The sequence below is a fragment of the Panthera onca genome, chromosome B2 (genome assembly GCF_046562875.1).
Source record: "Panthera onca isolate mPanOnc1 chromosome B2, mPanOnc1 haplotype 2, whole genome shotgun sequence".
NCBI classification, from domain to species: domain Eukaryota; kingdom Metazoa; phylum Chordata; class Mammalia; order Carnivora; family Felidae; genus Panthera; species Panthera onca.
Genome location: NC_138343.1, coordinates 36,386,046 through 36,404,257, shown reverse-complemented (window position 1 = coordinate 36,404,257; position 18,212 = coordinate 36,386,046). Strand labels below are relative to the sequence as shown.

The following is an 18,212-nucleotide window of genomic DNA, read 5'->3' as shown; positions in this document are numbered from 1 at the left end:
ATTCATTACTCGGGGTTGTATCAGGGCTGATGCACGTCCTACCAAGTATGTAGAGGGATGAAGAAAGCTGCCTTAAGAAAGTGACTTATGAAGAAAAAAGAAATAATCTCATTTGTAAAACAAGTTGCTGGAAAATCAGAGGTAAAGAAGTCTGCATAAAATTATTATGAAAATTGTCTTTAGCCCATATGTGAAACATGAGAGGATCAAGTGCCTAACATTTTAACCTCAATTCAACTGACTTTGTTCATCAGCCACTCTTCACTGAAAGATTATTGATCATAATGTCCATGCTAGAAAATCAACTATATATTACATCAATATTTACTTCATAATTTTGCAAACTGTACTGTGGCTATGTATACCTTGATTTTAAGAATTACACACTGAAGATTTTAGCATAATAAAGGCACCTTACTCAAATGGTTAGGGATATGGAACGAACACACACACACACACACACACACACACACACACACACACATACACACACACGAGGTCAGTAGGGGGGAGGGTAGAAAAAGCCCATATAGTAAAATGTTAAATCTGGGGAATGGGGAGGTGGGGGCACAATAAAGTGAGAATTTGATTTTCTTGTAACTTTTCTGTAAATCTGAAATTGTGTAAAAAAAAACCCAAAACACCTATATTCCAGGGTAGCCACACTTGCATACTGGCTAGAGTGTCTGCCAAATTATTTCCCAGATGTTGACACCGCTTAGGTCTGATAGGAAAGTGCATGGCAAGATGGCTGTAGCAGGTAATCAACAGTAATGTCAATGCTTATGCTTCTCCAGGTTTGTAGTGAAGTCAACACTTATCTGTTAAGTACACTTTAATGATTAGTCACAGACTTTTACATATCACTTCCTTAATCTATACTTCCTCCAATCCCAGTAAGGACCCATTTTTAATTGCATCAATTACTGCAACTGCTATTCCAGGAAGGATGATGACCAAGACTTAAGATGTGATTTTAATCTTCTAGAAATGGATTTATCAACAGGAGGCCAAAGAAAAAGTAGATCTGAATCCTTGTCACTTACAGGAACTATCAGTTAATGCCAAGTTGAAAAACAGACTTTGCTGCAGCTAACACCTCCCATTCATATCAGTACTACACATATTCCCTTCCCAGCCCAACTTTCTTTTAAAAGTCATCCTGCATATTTGGACATATAACTCAAGCTGTAATGTAACAACATCTTTGGAAAAGAGTTGTTCAACATTCTGTCAAAAAAAAAAAAAAAAAAAAAAGCAGTGCTCAATATATTTTTTCAAGTAAATACTGGCCCATATTCAAGGTAAAAATCTTAAAAGACTGTCTGTTGTATTGTCTTTCTTTATCCCTTGCTAAAGTAACACAGAAATTAACACAGTCTGAGTTAAATGCCCCATTTTCTTGCTTATATATGTATATACATTTTTAATAAGTTTTGATGGGGTGGATGGATGTGGGCAATGCATAGCATGCAACTAATTCCCCTGTCCACTGAGCTAATAGAGATGTGGTTTATTTAAAATTCAGAGTTGTGGTTCTGCTACTTGGGAATGGTTTTCTGAAACTCTGTAGGTGGATACTGGTAATGAAACAGAGAATTCAGAACGGCAGGGAGCATAAGGCCAAATAAGCTTTTATAGCAGTGTGTGTGTATGCACTAAAAATAATTATACATATGTAGTGGGAGGCTGGTTAACTTGAGCCCACAGAGGCACTTGGTTGTTCAGATAACTAATCACAATATGAAGTCCCCCGTGACAAAAATGTTTCCAAGGTTAAACTGTCTGATTTTTAATCATAAAGAAGTGAATTTATTGGCTAAAGTTCTCTCATGTTGTTGGTCTAAATGTAACATCCAGCCTTTTTCATCAAGATTTTAACCACAAGAAAACTATCAACCTTCTGTGGCTCCTAAATTGAGATTTGCTTCAGAAAGAAAAGGAGTTCTCAATTATAATATAAAAGCTTAGAGAAGAGTTCAGGATGTAGAAATGTCTTTCTTTTTTTTTTTTTTTTTTCTCCTTGAAGTCAAGCTTGTGAAATCGCTGTAAGGATTACTTTCTACCAATACACACAATATTAAATTTTTACTTTTAAAACTAGGCCCAGAAATAAAACAGAACAAAAAAGAAGTTTGATTTTCCCAATTCTGATGTCCAGTTTTCTTAAGAAAGAGTTTTCTGGGCTTCCTGTCATTCACAGCCCTCACCCATTCAAAGAGGGGCTGCTAATGGCTCTCCCCTCTTCCCTTGACCTCACTGACCTCTACTCTCCATCTGCTTGGCTTTGGGTCCTCATTACCAGTTTCCAATTCCATGTCTTTTTCTAACCAGACTACTGGAGTTGGGAGTTCTTTCTTACTTTCCTCCTTCAAGTTTCTCCTCCATCTCCTTTCATCATCAGGTACCTTCTGATCTTATCTCTACTACCTACTAAGCATTTATCAGGCACTATGTCAGGTGCTTTAAATGCATTATCTCATTTCCCTCATAACAACGCTACAGTTCAATCTGTCATTTTACAACAGAGAAAATGGAGGCTCACAGAGAGGTCCAACAGTTCTTCCTGTGGTTGGGAAACTGGAATGGGAACCCACATAGTCTGCCTCTAGAGCCCACCTCGTCAACCACCACATCCTACAAATACACCTTCAGTGGATCCCCCGTTTTCTGCCCTGCTTCTCACCCTGCTTAAGACTTTCTTTGCACACCAGTGGCTGTCACCCCTGCAATCACGAAGTTTCAGCCTCCACCCATTCCCATTAAAATGGCTAGAAATATGTTTAAAATCTTTTGTTGATTATGTTAAACACACACAATTATATTTATTATAGTGGGTTCAGTCTTCATTACCATTATTTTTGTGCCTTTATTTCAGTTGGGTCTGGGGAGGGTCAGAAGAAAAAGTGTTTAGTCCTCTTAAAATACAAGTTACCTGCAAAGTCAGGACTGTGATTTCTGATTTAGTCACCAGTGGAAGAAAAAAGGTTCTAGCTTCAAACAGAAAGTTGTGGTTCTCAGTAAATGTAGGGGATGAGATGTACCCAAGCTGTCTATACATTAAAAAAAGAAAACCTATTTATCTATATCTATATCTCTTTCCTCATGCCTCACGCTACTAGAGGCAACTAATGCTTCTGAGTTTTTGCATCTAAAAAATCTTCTTTGTGTATCTCTTCTATTTCCCTGTAATATTTTCTATTCTTTTTCCTTCCTGTGTACCTTTCCTTTGTATCTTTTTTTAAAAGTTTTAATTTTAATTCCACTTCATGAACATACAGTCTTACATTAGTGTCAAGTGTACAATACAGTAATTCAAACAGTTCCAGAACATCACCTGCTCATCACAAGTGCCTTCCTTAATCCCCATCACCTGTTTCCCCCATCTTCCCACCCGCATCCCCTTTGGTAACCATCAGTTTGTTCTCTATAGTTAAGAGTCTGTTTTTTATTTGTCTTTGTCTCTCTCTCTCCCTTCTCTTTATGTAATTTTTTTCCTTTGGTTGTTCATTTTGTTTCTTAAACTCTGCATAGGAGTGAAATCATATGGTATGTGACTTTCTCTGATGTGTTGTGTTTTGCATTATACTCTCTAGCCCGATCCATGTCGTTTGTTGCAAATGGCAAGATTTCACTCTTTTTTATGGCTGAGTAATATTCCATTGTATACATATACCACATCTTCTTTATCCACTCATCACCTGGGCTGGACACCTGGGCTGCTTCCATAATTTGGCTATTGTAAATAATGTTGCAATAAACATAAGGGTATATGTATCCCTTTGAGTTAGCCTTCTTGTATTCTCTGGGTAAATACTGGGTAGTGTGATTGTTGGATCATCCCTTCCTTTGTAGCTTACCAAGGGCAAAATATTTCCCTACCTTAACCACCTCCATGTTAAGAAATGCCTAACTCCATTCCTTCTCCAACCACCACTACTTACTGGTTTTTAATGTCTCACCTAACTCCTTAACTGAACGCCTTCTGTCTGCTGCCCCTATTTCCTTGTTATCAAGAACCTCTTTAATGACTGCTCATCAGACTTTGGTTTCCCACCATGACACACTAACTTCTTTTATGTTTCCCAATGATATTCTGATAGCCACAGGCAACAATTTCCTGAGTCCTCATATCTCCTGGCCCCTATTCTCTTACATCTTTCAAGATCCTGTGTTTGGCTTGCTCCTTTCTTTAGCTTCCTTAACTCACTGGTTTCTTCTTCCCTTTCCCAGCCCCCCAAGTACAGTCCTTAGCAGCCCCTCATTCTTCTATAAGTCACTCTCTTACCCACTTTCACACTCTTAATCATTGCTTCTAGATCAATGATTTCCAAACTAGGCCTATATTTATAATTTTCTATAGGACTATCCACAATAACCTAAAATTTAGCTCATCAGAAACTGAAAATAGTTTCAACCAGTTTTTCCTCTCACTCTTTCCCTGACATCAACCATTATCTTTCTTCCCTCAGATCCCCAATTTTTCAACTCTGCATTCTTTCTTGAGCCAACTCTAATCAGCCATTAAATCCTATTATTATTTTAAAACATTTTTCTCAAATTTATCTCTCTTCCTCTATCCACTGACCACTACCCACAAAACACCTTGAAAAAATGGGATAAGGAGGAATTGGTAAGTCAAATTATTACTTTATACACAAAAGGAAAAACCTATCCACATTAGCCCAGTGGCAAGACACTTTATAGACTGTAACATTAATTTAGTTTATCTGGTTTGTAATATTATCATATATCCACATTCTTAAAAATGAGCCAAACGTATGCATAACTTAAGGCATCAAAGAGCTTCACAGAAAAACCACAATTTTTCCAACAGCAGGAAGTCTCCTGACAAGTTAGTTTTCAAGGTAATACATAAAGAGATGTATTCATTTAAAGGCACAAATGGCAACTGAACTACCAGAATGTCCATAAACTCCTGGATCAAACTGGTAAGCCCTTTTCAAAGCATTCCTCTGTAGCTATGCTACACATTTCTCCTATCCCAAAGGTCTAATTACTGTGATTTAGTGAAGTTGAGTGATCAGAGCTGAACAGAATAGAGGTGTATCTCAATTTTCCCAAGTGTTAGGTGCTTATCTGCTACTCAAAAGCATTGCCAAGTCATACCTGCTGTCTTCCATTCACTGGAAAGCAAAGTCCTATTGCTAGACTTTGCCTCCACCTTCCAGTGTCCCCTTATCACTCCTACTGGCTCTAAGGAACTAAATTTTAAGCATTTAAAATTTAAATTTTAAATTTAAAAGGAAGATAATCCTTTTAAAAGATACATTAGTATTATATTTGTTTGTAATAATGAACATAATTAATCCTCCCTGTGCTCACTTTAGAAAATAAACATTAGTTATATTTCTTGCTCTCTAAAAATGGAATTAGTTGTGTTTGTTTCTGGACTTATTTATAGTCCAGACCATTCTGGTCTCTTTATAGCATAAGCTGCCAGGGGCAAGATGCACGCCTATCACTTCTTTTGCATGTTCCTACAGAATTTACTACTGGACTGTCATAGTGGTCTTTTAATAATGTACTGGACTGGCTGAGTGACTACAGTATCTCTCAGCTGGTCCTATATTACACATAAGCAACCACTTCTGAAGGTGTGATCTATAACCATGACAGCAGGCAATACAATAAGATTATAGCTTTAATCGGCCATGATTATGAAATATTTCTTAAGATTCATAAGGGGGGGGTGCCTTAGAAGCAGACACAGGTGTGAAGAATACATGCCAGCCCACCTGCTGACAGAACAGGCAATGAGACTGTCTCTTCAGACAGATGAGCAAGAAGGAAAACGGATAACACAACTTGTCTTGGAAGCAAGCAGCACGATGAAGCAGTAAAAACCCATCAGCATACATCACCCTATCATGGCTAGTGTCATTCCCAGCCTCTATTAGCCCTCGCTGCATCAGCGCAAGTCCCAGACACTTTATCCTGTTTATAATTGCTGATGAGCAGTAATAAGGCCTCCATGCCTCAGCTCCGTCCGTTCCACTTCGGTACCCACCTATTAGGTAATAACTTTTATTTACAGCCTTGCTTGATGCGCTGTTCTATTAGTACAGCCAGGAACTGAGCGGGGCAAAAAAAAGAGTCTCCTTAATGGGCAGTATCATCGCAAGGCTTGGATGATTTATAATGCAGCTTTGTGGCTGTTCTATCACGCTCCTCTGGTAAGACTGCTCCAGGAAAGCTATGTTTCTAACGTGCTATCCTCTAAAAGGTACACATGTGCTATGGAGCAGCACCTGAAAGGCATCCCCAGATACATCCCCGCTGCCCCCCACCAAAATCCAAAAGTTTCAAAGGAGGAGAGGGGTATTAAATTCCCTTGATATCCTTTTTAAATAGTGTTGGCTCAGGCATTTTGCCCCAGTGGAGCAATAGAACAGCTAATTAATGGAAGTTCAAGGCTTTTCTCCTTGGTAAGAGTGCAAGCTATGATAAAATAAATGACCATAAATGCAAACACGCGCGCGCGCGCGCGCACACACACACACACACACACACACACAGAACAGCTTTCACTGCATTCAAATAAATAAGCAAACTGAATTTACACAAAGCATGTGGACCACTAGTAACTAGTAGCTCAACACCAAAGCCAATGCTTCTCATACACACACATCCAAAATAGCAGCAAGCCTCATCACACTTCCTTTTCCTTTTAATACTGGAGTGTATTTTTATCCATTAAATGCAAAATTGCCTCTTGACAAGACTGGCACCCTGGCTTGATATTCACTTTTATCAGCTTTTGTTCAGAGGAGAAGCTACCACTTCTTATGAGCAAAATTCAAACAAGTACTCTGAAACAAACCTTTGGCTTCAAGTCCAGCAAACTTAGACATTATTATGTGTCTAGCTGGCCTATAATGCAACCACAGTGATTAGTGGCAATGGGTCCAAACTCTCATTTACAAGTACAGGTAACCTGTAATTTTCCTCTCCCTAAACTTTTCTGAAATCTATACATTGTGTGAGGTGCTTTTAAAATCACCTATTATTCACATATTGACTATCAAATCATCTATTTATACAGTGTCTTGCTACCTCATTCTGTTTCTTAATATAAGCAACAACTCAGGAAGATGAAAGTCTTTACAGAAAATAAAAACCAACACAAGAAAAAGCATTTAGCAGGTTATTTCCCTACCCAGTTTTCCACGTACTTGTCAAAAAACATGGAGTATCAGTAAATAGCCACTAAAACATACTAAGATAACCTGTGGCTTGTTTTCTACAATAAAACACAGGAAGACAGACCTTTTAGAGAAATGTTGCAATCCTACCAAATATGCAGTATTCATCTTGTCCCCTACCCCAGGAATCAAATGAACTCTTTTAGGACCCAAGATGATGAGTGCACAAGGTAAAACATTTTTTTAATCCTTTTTTTCTTTGCAATGACAGATTTACTGTTTTGATCTTTCTTCAATGGTTACATTAAATGCTAATAAAAAATGAAAGGTTTATATCTTCCCTAATAGTCTCCTGATGGGAACTTGCATATTACATAAGTAGGTCAAATTTCTAATTTTCTGTCTCAAATGCTGATACTGCAGACCTGAGGGAAAAGCTATACCTGAAGGACCCAGGAGAAAAAGAATGAAAAAGAGAACTGAATTACACTTGAACTCATGCCCAAAGCCACCTCTCTTTAAAGCTCCACAGCATCCTTTCCAGAAGTGCCACAGACAGTATGTAATACTGACCAATACAGCTGGTTGAAATATTTCCATGAATACTGACTCCACCAGGAGGTAAAACATACAACTGTAGGTATTTCTCAGATTTACAGAGCCACCTCTGATTTAACACTACCACCCTTTAGCTTCTGAATCAATTTAAAATATCTTATATAAACCTAACAACAATGAAACATTTCCCTTTAACTGGCTTCTGAACACTGATGTGGAAAGTGTTCGGCACATCAATCCTCTCTTAACTCCCAGGTGAAAGGGGGTTTCTCCTCTTGTCTTTTTTTTTTTTTTTTTTTTAATTCTCTTGTCTTTGTAAGAACAGACAATAATATCACAAGCAGATTGAGAGAAGTGAGTCAAGAAAACGTTCTGGGGGAGAATAGGGAAACAATGAACAATACAAGGGTATCTAGTTCATGTCACTATTCATCACACTGAAAGGAAAACAGGTAACCCAAAAGGATAAACATGGGTTTTCGAGGGGGGGGGGGGGTGGGTGGGAATGGAAAAGGAAAGAAAAAAGAAAAAAAAGTTTTAAAAGAAAAGAAAGCATGCAAGGGCTATACAGTTAAACAGAAATAACATGCTTCTTGTAATAGAGTGGAATTGATGATACTTTCTGCAAAAACTTGCCTTGATGTTTAATGGGACAGTTTCTAGTCCCATCTGCTTTCATCTCAGGCAATACTGTAACTCCCTTATGGCCCCACAAATGGTTATTTTACTTGCTATTCTACTAATTATAATCACATTTTTAACATACACACAGCATTTAAAAACCATCATTTTTCAAGTCTATCAGAGAGAATATTATTTACTCAACATACTTGCTAGAAGAAGAGTAAAACTGAATATAGAATATATTGAGGGGCGCCTGGGTGGCGCAGTCGGTTAAGCGTCCGACTTCAGCCAGGTCGCGATCTCGCGGTCCGTGAGTTCGAGCCCCGCGTCGGGCTCTGGGCTGATGGCTCAGAGCCTGGAGCCTGCTTCTGATTCTGTGTCTCCCTCTCTCTCTGCCCCTCCCCTGTTCATGCTCTGTCTCTCTCTGTCCCAAAAATAAATAAAAAACGTTGAAAAAAAATTTAAAAAAAAAAAAAAAAAAAAAGAATATATTGAATATAGATACGGTAAACCAAAAGGCTGTTGGCAGTACCATTAAGTTTGAAAGTTGCCTATGACTTTTTCCCTATTTTAACTTCCAAAATAAAGAAGCTATAAAATGAAAAAACAAAATCAAGGCACATAAGAGTGGTGAATTAGGTAAGGAGCAATTTCCTTTTTTTCATACACTAAAAAGTCTACCCCTTGATATATTCAACCTAGCACAGAGTGAAGAGTTGGTTACTGCCTCACCTGGAAGGATCAGGGTCCTTGAGTTAGTTACGGTTCAAGGGTCCTCGTGGAGACAGACCATTTCTCCACAAAAATTCCAGGCAAGACATGGTTCTGTCAATTACAGCTTAAAATTTAAAGTTCATCAATAGCAAGCTCCAATAAATGAAACACAAAACAACATATTTCTTTTGCTGTAACTCTCTGTAAAAAAAAGAAAAAGCTACAGGTCTTTAAACAAGAAATCCTACAAAAAGTCAACAAACTTCCCTCCTGTCCCACAAGGCACTTTAACCATAAAAATATGACCACATAAAATATTCACCTAAATATCCAAATACCTTCCAAATAAAACTATCTAGATCACAGCTTAGATTACAACATTTTGGCTTAAGATAGAACTTGACAGAAAAGATGAAGGACAAAAGGGAATCTTCCGGTAGTCTGTTACCAAGGAAAATGAACTATTTCTTTCATAATATACTCATTCTTGGCAAGAATGTTGTGAGAATTAACAAGGGAACATGTGCAAACCATTCTGAGCTCTTGGAAGAAAGTAAGTTCTCTCTAGTAATCTGAAAGTATGAAATGCTTTAACTCTCACATTCTAACCAAAAGCAACCTGGGACTTGGCAGCATTTTTCAACTCTTTGCTGACTGTTGATATCACAAAGCCACACGCACCTTCACTTCATTTTTCTCTGCTTGAAAACCACAATGATCACTGTGTGTGTGTGTGTGTGTGTGTGTGTGTGTGTGTTTTCCATCCAAAGATTACAAAGAGTCTAAATGTTAATAGTTCTACGTGGCTAAAAGCCAGCATCTAACAAAAAGCCATTTCTCAGCAAGCTCACAAATACAAACTGATCTTTCATTTGCCACTACTGTTCCTTTTTGTAATCTGCTTCTGAGACTCACAATCCTCACAAAGCAATTTCTAAAAGAGTTCCCCCTCTCATTTTGATGGTTGCAGAACAACCACTCTACACCACTGTCCACCTCTCTAAATTACAATACCCACTGATCAAGAAGTAGTCACCTGAAATGTAAATAGAGACATAATCAACCATTCCACATATTAAAATCATATAACAACATGTCTGATGCTAATCTTCATATCTAATTTTCAAAGTACTAAAAAGAAATGACATATTTACTGAAGAGGTCACTAACCTTTTCTGAGTGTAAACACCTATCTAAGACATTTAGCTATGTACCTATATATATGTATGTATATAGCTATGTGTATATATATATACATATATACACACACACACACACACACACACACACACACACACACACACACACACATATTTCTCAGGGCACCTGGGTGGCTCAGTCTGGTTAAGCATCTGACTTTGGCTCAGGTCATGATCTTGTGGTTCCTGAGTTTGAGACCCACACTGGGCTCTGTGCTGACAGCTCAGAGCCTGGAGCCTGCTTCAGATTCTGTCTCCCCCTCTCTCTGCCCCTTCCCCACTCATGCTCTGTCTCTCTCTCTCTCTCAAAAATAAATAAACATTAAAAAAATAAAATATATATTTCTATGTGTATTTGCTTGCTTTAAAGCATGTGCATGGACTAATATACAATCATGAAATCAATCTGCAAAATAGAAATTTTAAAAGCCTGACATAAAGAGCTTTTACTATTTTCTCCCTATACTTGATAGGCTTTATATATTGTATGCCCTTCTTCAGGGACCACCGACTTAAAGAACCACTTTATTCTAGACTAAGTTACGTATTCTTTTTCTAATTTCACGTCATTATTATGCTAGAGGATGCTTTAGGACCAAATCTGTATGGATAGATTAGCTGGGAAGAGTTGGTATAGTCAGAAGGTCTCACTCTACAGCTCCTAAGAAATAACATGTGGCTGTAAGATAATCTTTTATTGATCATCTATGCCTGAAGCCTGTGTTCTGAGAGACCGTTAGAAGAGCTACTGTTACGGTACCCACTGTGGCAGAAGCACTACAGGGCATGTGTTAGAGGCATGAGTCCTATTCTTGAAGAACTTAGACATAAAGAATACAAGACACTGCAGCAACATAACAATAAGTAATTGGTGGTGATTCATAGGAAAAATGCCCAGAATCCCCACGATGAGCAACCTGCTGATTTCAGAACAGCAAGATGGAAACAAAGACAGTCAACCTGTGATTCCCAAAGCAAATCATTTAATTTACCTCTGAAAATCAGGAAGTTCTGCCCTCTAGAGTCAAGCCATTGTGTAAGGCTGAAGTCATCCACCTAGCTCAAGGAGCCTGAGGGGGCACAGATAGGTTTCTTGAAAAGAAGTGCAGCAGGCTGAACCTGACGGCCTATAATGTCCAAGCTAAGAAATCTCAACTTTCTTTCAGACTTTTTGGAGACGACTTGGCATGTTGCATTAATGTCCTTCCAAGACAGAAATTCTCAATCTCTTTTTAGTTAAGAGGTATGTGTTCCCCCAAAATGAGGCCTGGAAATGTATGACTGAGAGCTCAATGCCTCCCTTATCATTTCATTTGTGGAGACCTAAAAATATTACCCTCCTCAGTTCCTAACATAGTACTGACATACAACAACATAATGTGAACAGAATGTGATCAACATAAAATCAATTAATGAAAGTAGATATGGCAATACATTCTGGTAAATTATAATCTACTCCTTTCTGCCTAAACTACCTATTAATGTAATATCAATACCATGTGTATACAGTTGGCAATCATATACATATAATCTTTAGTGACAGCACCTACCCTTATTGAAGACCTATTATGTGAGCTTTATGCATAGTATTTCTCACATCAAACCTACGAGACAGATTCATTATCCACTTTACAGATGAAGAACAAATTTTGAGAGGTTAACTTATTTACTCAGAATCACATTTTGTAAATGGTCAGGCTAGGATCTGACACCTGATTTGCTTCTAGAACTCACACTTTTATTATTATTTTTTTAAGTAGCCTTCACACCCTGATCTCATGACCCTGAGATCAAGACCCGAGTTGAGATCAAGATTCAGACACTTAATTGACTCACCCAGGCACCCTGTAGAACTTACATTTTCAAACTACTTCACAATATGCTATGTTTCAAAATCTTGTGTTTCTCTATCTCCATAATTCATCAATGATATGCTTTTCCACAGTCTGGCTGGGAGTATAAGTAATTACAATAAAATGCAATACCCAGTGACGTTATATTGCAGAAAACAACAATGGCTTTAGCATCTCAAAGATCTGTGTTCAACAAAGTGGCAGTGAACAGGGGGAGGTGGGTGGGGCAATGAGTGAAAACAGGTGGTGGGAATTAGAGTACACCTAGCATGGTGGGCACTGAGTGATGTACACATTTGCTGAGTCACTGTATTGTAAATCTGAAACTAAAATAATACTGTATGTCAACTATACTGGAATTAAATTTTAAAACTTAATAAAAAAAAAAAAGATCCATGTTCAAGTCCTGACTCTTACTAGTAATATTACCACCCCAGGAAATATACTTAACTTTCTGAGTGCCCATTTATGTCATCTATAAAGGAGGAGTAATTATCTTCCAGAACTGTTCTGAAGATGAAATGAGTATGTATGTAAAACATATTGAATGGTACCTGGTAATGTAGTAAGCATACAATAAACACTGTTATTATGTTTGGATATATGAAGCAGAACAGAGGAAACAGATATGCCTAGAAAATGAAGCACACAAGTACATGATATTCAGGAAGGGTTCCTGCTAGTTTCAGTGTCTAAGCTGAGCATGAGCCTCCTTCCTAAGTCTCTGAGGATGACTCAAGGTACTTGAGGCCCATTCCCTGACTACCTCAACATGTTAGTAGTGCCAATGGTAAAGTCTGCCCTGAGATCAAAGACTGAAAGGAAAGAAGAAAGACTAAAGTGTAGTGTGCATGTGAAGTGCTGAGATGAAAGGGCTCTGAGTGTTTCCAAGCTTCTGGCTGAAGTGGGTAGGAAGCTGGCTCTCTGACTTCTTACTGGCTGGTCGGGATGGCCTGTCTTACCCCATGACACAGCTCACTTCTATCTTAACCACGAACTACTGAGGGGAGCTTGGGTGCTGGGCACAGAAAGGATGAGAGCATGCCAGGACTATCTCACACCTTGCCTCAATACTAGGAGAGTAAATTTAAGTTCCTCAGAGTTCAATGCCTGGATCTTACTCTAAAACTGTGCAAGGACAGGCCTATTTCAGGTTTAACATCAAAACTATGAGCATTTAAAGGGACTGAGGTTTCAGTTTAACTTTGTACACAGAAATAGTTTGTGCTATTTCTACTGGGGAAAAAGACTTTGTGACCTTTAGAAAAACAATATAATTACTTTGACTCCTCCAAATATAATCTTTAAGTTATTTTAAATAGTAGGCAGCATTAGAAAAGGCAAATATTGTTTAAAGTAAATGAAGCTACAGACTAAGGGAGTGATGGACATTACAACTGCTCTTTAGAAAGTTGTAAGATTCATGACTTCATGTCTAATAAAAATGTCACAGATGCACAAAGATGTTTTTGGGATTCAATGCATCTAAAAAGAATGACTTCAGCATACCTCTGGCTTTAAGACAAATGGAAAAAAATTTTCTGAAACTATTAGGATACTACAATTATCAAGTTAAAACGTTGATTATCTGCACCACAACTTCTTTCACCTTCCACCTCCATCTAAACAATGTTTTTTTTTTTTTTTCAGTAGGTCCAAGACAGACAAATTAGACACATGCCAGAAACTAGGCAATTACTTGTATTTTCTGTATGTTTCATGTCTTAATAGTATTCTTCAGATATTAGGAAGTAGGTAAATTTTCATGTCCACCCTTCTTGGTTCTAGCTGCCAGCATTAACTCATTCTGACCTCTAAGAGCACCACTGTGACCCCCTGTTCACTCCACTGCCACTCCCAGAACTTAGCACATAATAAATACATCACCTTCACAACTGATGTAAGAAATTAGAGAATGCCCTGGCAAAGACACCATGTTTAAACCAGTAACTAATTTCTGTGAAGAATCCAGATAAGAATGAATCAGATAAGAATGATGTACGTACCTGTACCACAGGATCTTTTGGTTGGTGTGATTAACGAGACATGAGCTGTGTCTGTGCATGGCCCACCTAGAAACAGAAAGGCAGGCACATCAGTCAGGACATATCTTCTACATGCCCAAAGTTGCTATCCTGGATAAAGAGAAACCTAAAAAGGCAGGGATCAACCCGCAAATATGCATGAAGAGGGGCAGTAGGAAAGATGGTGGTGGTAGCAGAAGGCTAATTTCTAAGGACCTAATTTTAGCTCAGCAGTTTAGACTACAGGTCCATAGTCTTTCTAAATTACAACATGCTTTTCATAAAAAATTATTGAGTTCCATAATGTTCAGAAGTTAAGGATATAATTTTAACTAGAATTCTGATGCAGGTGAGAGAAAATTACCCAAAAGTTTGGGAAGATGAGTTTTTCCACAAAGCAATAAGCAGGAGCACTCCCTCTTAAGTTGATCTCGGCAGTCACCCTACCTTTAAATTTATTGTATTTAATAAGTGGGCAATAAATTGCCCATAGCCTTAAAGAGGGAGAACACCCAAAGGAACAAAACACTGCTTTACAGAAGAAATAAGGATCATTTTAATATATAAAGAGAGCATTACTGAACAAGGAAGAATATCTAGTTTAATTATAAGACTATGATAGAAAGAGGGGCTTTTATGGAATCTTGTGAGCCCAGAGATCTAGTAGATAGACATAATTCAAGAGTATGCAAGAGATATAGTCAGTTTATATACTGGGTGAAGGCTTGAAAAGCAGTAATTTCATTCTGCACAATCAGGACCATCAATAAATTCTTAAGTTGATATTGATATATATACACCAACACTCCCATACTGGAGACCACACCCTACCTTCTGAAAAAGGAAGTTACTGTATAAACATGAATATTAGTGGTTCTTTCTTGACATACCCTAGGAAGGGCAGTGGTGGTGATCATAAAGGAGTAAAACAGGCAAATGTTACACTATTCTGAAAAGGTTCCTCAGGTGATGATGACTAGCAAAGGGATACATGGTTTCTTGGCATAGCTGTAAGCCAATAATGACAAGACTTCCTATCACTGAAGTTACCCGCTGAAAAGGAAGGAAAGGTGAAAGAGCTCTGAGGTGAATGAGTTCATGCCACCAACATCCATAGGTTTAGGGACCTGGAGATCCCACGTAAGAAGTTCATCATTAGTTCCACCCTTTCCTACCCCAACGCCATAAGAGCAGCAAACCTTACCGGGTGTAAGACAACACAGAGGGGAAACAGAAGGGAGGAAAAACCAAGCAGGTGTATTGTTAATGTCAAACAGGTCTTAGTAAGTCCTACTATTTGTCACCACATGGGTTAGTCTCATGCTCAAGGGGTTTATACTCTTGTTAGGAAGACAAAATTTGTGTAAAGAAAAAACAATACATGACAGCAAAAAAGAGCTGAATGGGAAATGATCAAGTACCAAACACTATGGAACAAATAATAAATGCTAAATGTAATCAGGAAGAATGATATCTATCACTGGCCAGCATCACCTGGAAATACATCTCAAGAATTTGAAAATGAAGGACTGAAAATTAGAAAGGCCAAAAAAGCAAGACATTTCAGTTAAAATTTTTTCTACAAACATCACAAACTAGAGAAAGCTCAACATGCTAAAATTCCAGAGTCCAAATGGGCAACTGTGACATGACAAATAGGCAACATGAAGAGAAAACAGGCTGCCGGAAAACGGATACAGATCCCACATCCATAAGAACCCTCTTGACACTGGCTTCTATAGTCCCATAAATAAGTTAGCTTTTTCCTCCACGTGAGGTTTTTGATTTTAGTTTTGTTTTTTGTTGTTGTTGTTAATCGAAGCATTTTGATTTCTGGGAAATGACAGGCTGTTACAGAAGACTCCATTTAAAGTCCTGCAGCTACTCCCTACTTGCTCAGTAATCCTGGGTAAGTTTAATAAAAAACATGGACGTCATAAATTGCCCATAAGCCACAGTGTTGATGAGATCATCTGTACAAAAAGACTTCATAAACTATATAAAGCTTTATATTATGTATCATCACTTTCTCTTCCACCAGATTTTATGCTCCCAAGAGCCAAGACCTACTTTGTCATCTACTCTTGGGTCATGACAATGTCAACAGTGGGCAATTAATAGTGTTTATTAAGTGACCACTGCAAGCTGCTTGATGAAATCGGGAGAGTGCATTTTTTTAAAGCTTTTTTTAAATTGAGGTATTAGATAAAGAAAATACTAGAATGAAGCACGTAAATCTTAAATAGACACAGTGAAGGGTTTTAACATATATATATATAACATATATATGTATATGTTATATATATATATATATTTGCATAACAACTATCAGATAAATATACTAGAACATTTTCAGAATCCAGAAAGTTCAAAGGAGCATTTTCAAGATACAGATTCCCAGACCCAGACTCTGGAAATTTTGATGCAAAAGGTTCGGGTGGGCACAGGAAGCAATTTTAGTGCACATTTTAAAACCAGCTGAACACAATGTAAATATTAACAACCCAGTCAGTTCTAATCTCTGATAACATTTTCTTTAACTCCCAGCTCAATATCTGGCCAAGATCACAGAGTACCCACAACATCGCAAGCTGCACAGAGCACAAGAGTCAATAACAACCTAACTAATGGAATACTTTTTTAAAAGGATACAACATAATTCATCCAGTAAAATTATGAGAGAAGGGAGAAATTGGTCACATCAAGACCCCTAAAGAAATTTAGCTGGGACTCATGACTTAACACTCCCATGTTTACAAATGTAATCTTTACCTCAATCTGTAGATTGAGAGCTGATCCTTTTTAAAATTCCTAATGAATGAATTTCTGTAGGCTTTGGCAAATACGCAAATAACTTTAAGGCTACCTAGCATATCTCAACATGCATCATCATGAAAGTGTTCTCCAGAGAGCTTGTTAAACTAACAACCCAATCCAATGTATTCACTACATTATAGTAAACTACAAATAGAACCATAGTTGAGCCAAAACAAATTGACAGCATGAGTAACTGGCAGTGATAATATATCCCAGCTTTGATAATTGGACAATATTATAAACAGAAAGCCTGGAATTAAGTTTGGTCTGGCAGACTATAACCTATGAAACTCTTTAAAATCCAAAACAGATGCATATGAGCACCACACATATATTCTACACTAATTGTGCTGTCATACAAAATTCCTTTACTCTCACATAAAAGGAAGAGTCACAGGAGATATTATCTACCTTTACACACTTACAGATCTTCCTCAACTTACGATGGGGTTACGTCCCAAAAACCCATCATAAATTGAAAATCCTAAGTTGGAAATGCATTTAATACACCTAACCTACTGAATATTCTAGTTAGCCTAGCTTGTTTCTTAAATGTGCTCAGAACATCTACATTAACCTACAGCTGGGCAAAATCATCTAACACAGAGCCTATTTTATACTAAAATATTAAATACCCTGTCTAATTTATTGAATAGCGTACTGAAGGTGAAAACCAGAATGGTTGTATGGGTACAAAATGGGTCTAAGTGTATTGGTTGTGGACCCCTGTGATGGTGAGGCTGGGGGCTGTGCTCATTGTAGCTGCCCAGCATCACAAAAGGGTACTGTAGCATGTATTATTAGCCGAGGAAAAGACCAAAATTCAAAATTCGAGTATGGTTTCTATTGAATGCCTATGACTTTTGCACTATCGTAAAGTCTAAAAATCATCCTAAGCTGAACCATGTTAGGTCAGGGACCACATGTAATTCCAAATCAACTCTGTTAAAATGAATACAGAAAATTAAGGACCACTCAAGGGGAATCTTTTCAAGTTTTTGTCCACAACAATAAAAATATAACATGGGTGCCATGTGGTTATAGCAAACAAAACAATTTTGAGAGCTGATGGTGAGGGTCAAAGTCAGGGCACCTGTTCATCAAATAATGGAGTTGGCTTTTCTTCACTGGGCTTTCTAATGCCTGAGGGAAAGGCAGCATATGGTCAAGTCATTGTAAATCCTGCTCTTATTTTTGGCCCTACCTCCTCTCCTTTCCAAGCAGCAGGGTAGACAGAGCTAATAACTGAAAAGCAAG

At 37.8% G+C, this 18,212-nt stretch overlaps 1 protein-coding gene across 2 annotated transcripts in view; it reads right to left on the bottom strand.

The window, feature by feature from the left end:
- The window catches only part of ZFAND3 (zinc finger AN1-type containing 3), a 325,101-nt gene that overhangs the window by 41,577 nt on the left and 265,312 nt on the right, over positions 1-18,212 (bottom strand). The window contains exon 4 of one of the 2 annotated variants that reach the window (XM_060615387.2): positions 14,121-14,186. The exons of the other annotated variant lie outside the window; for it this stretch is intronic. Coding sequence (XP_060471370.1) covers positions 14,121-14,186 — 66 coding nt within the window. The remainder of the gene's footprint in view (positions 1-14,120; positions 14,187-18,212) is intronic. 2 annotated transcript variants of the gene reach the window in all.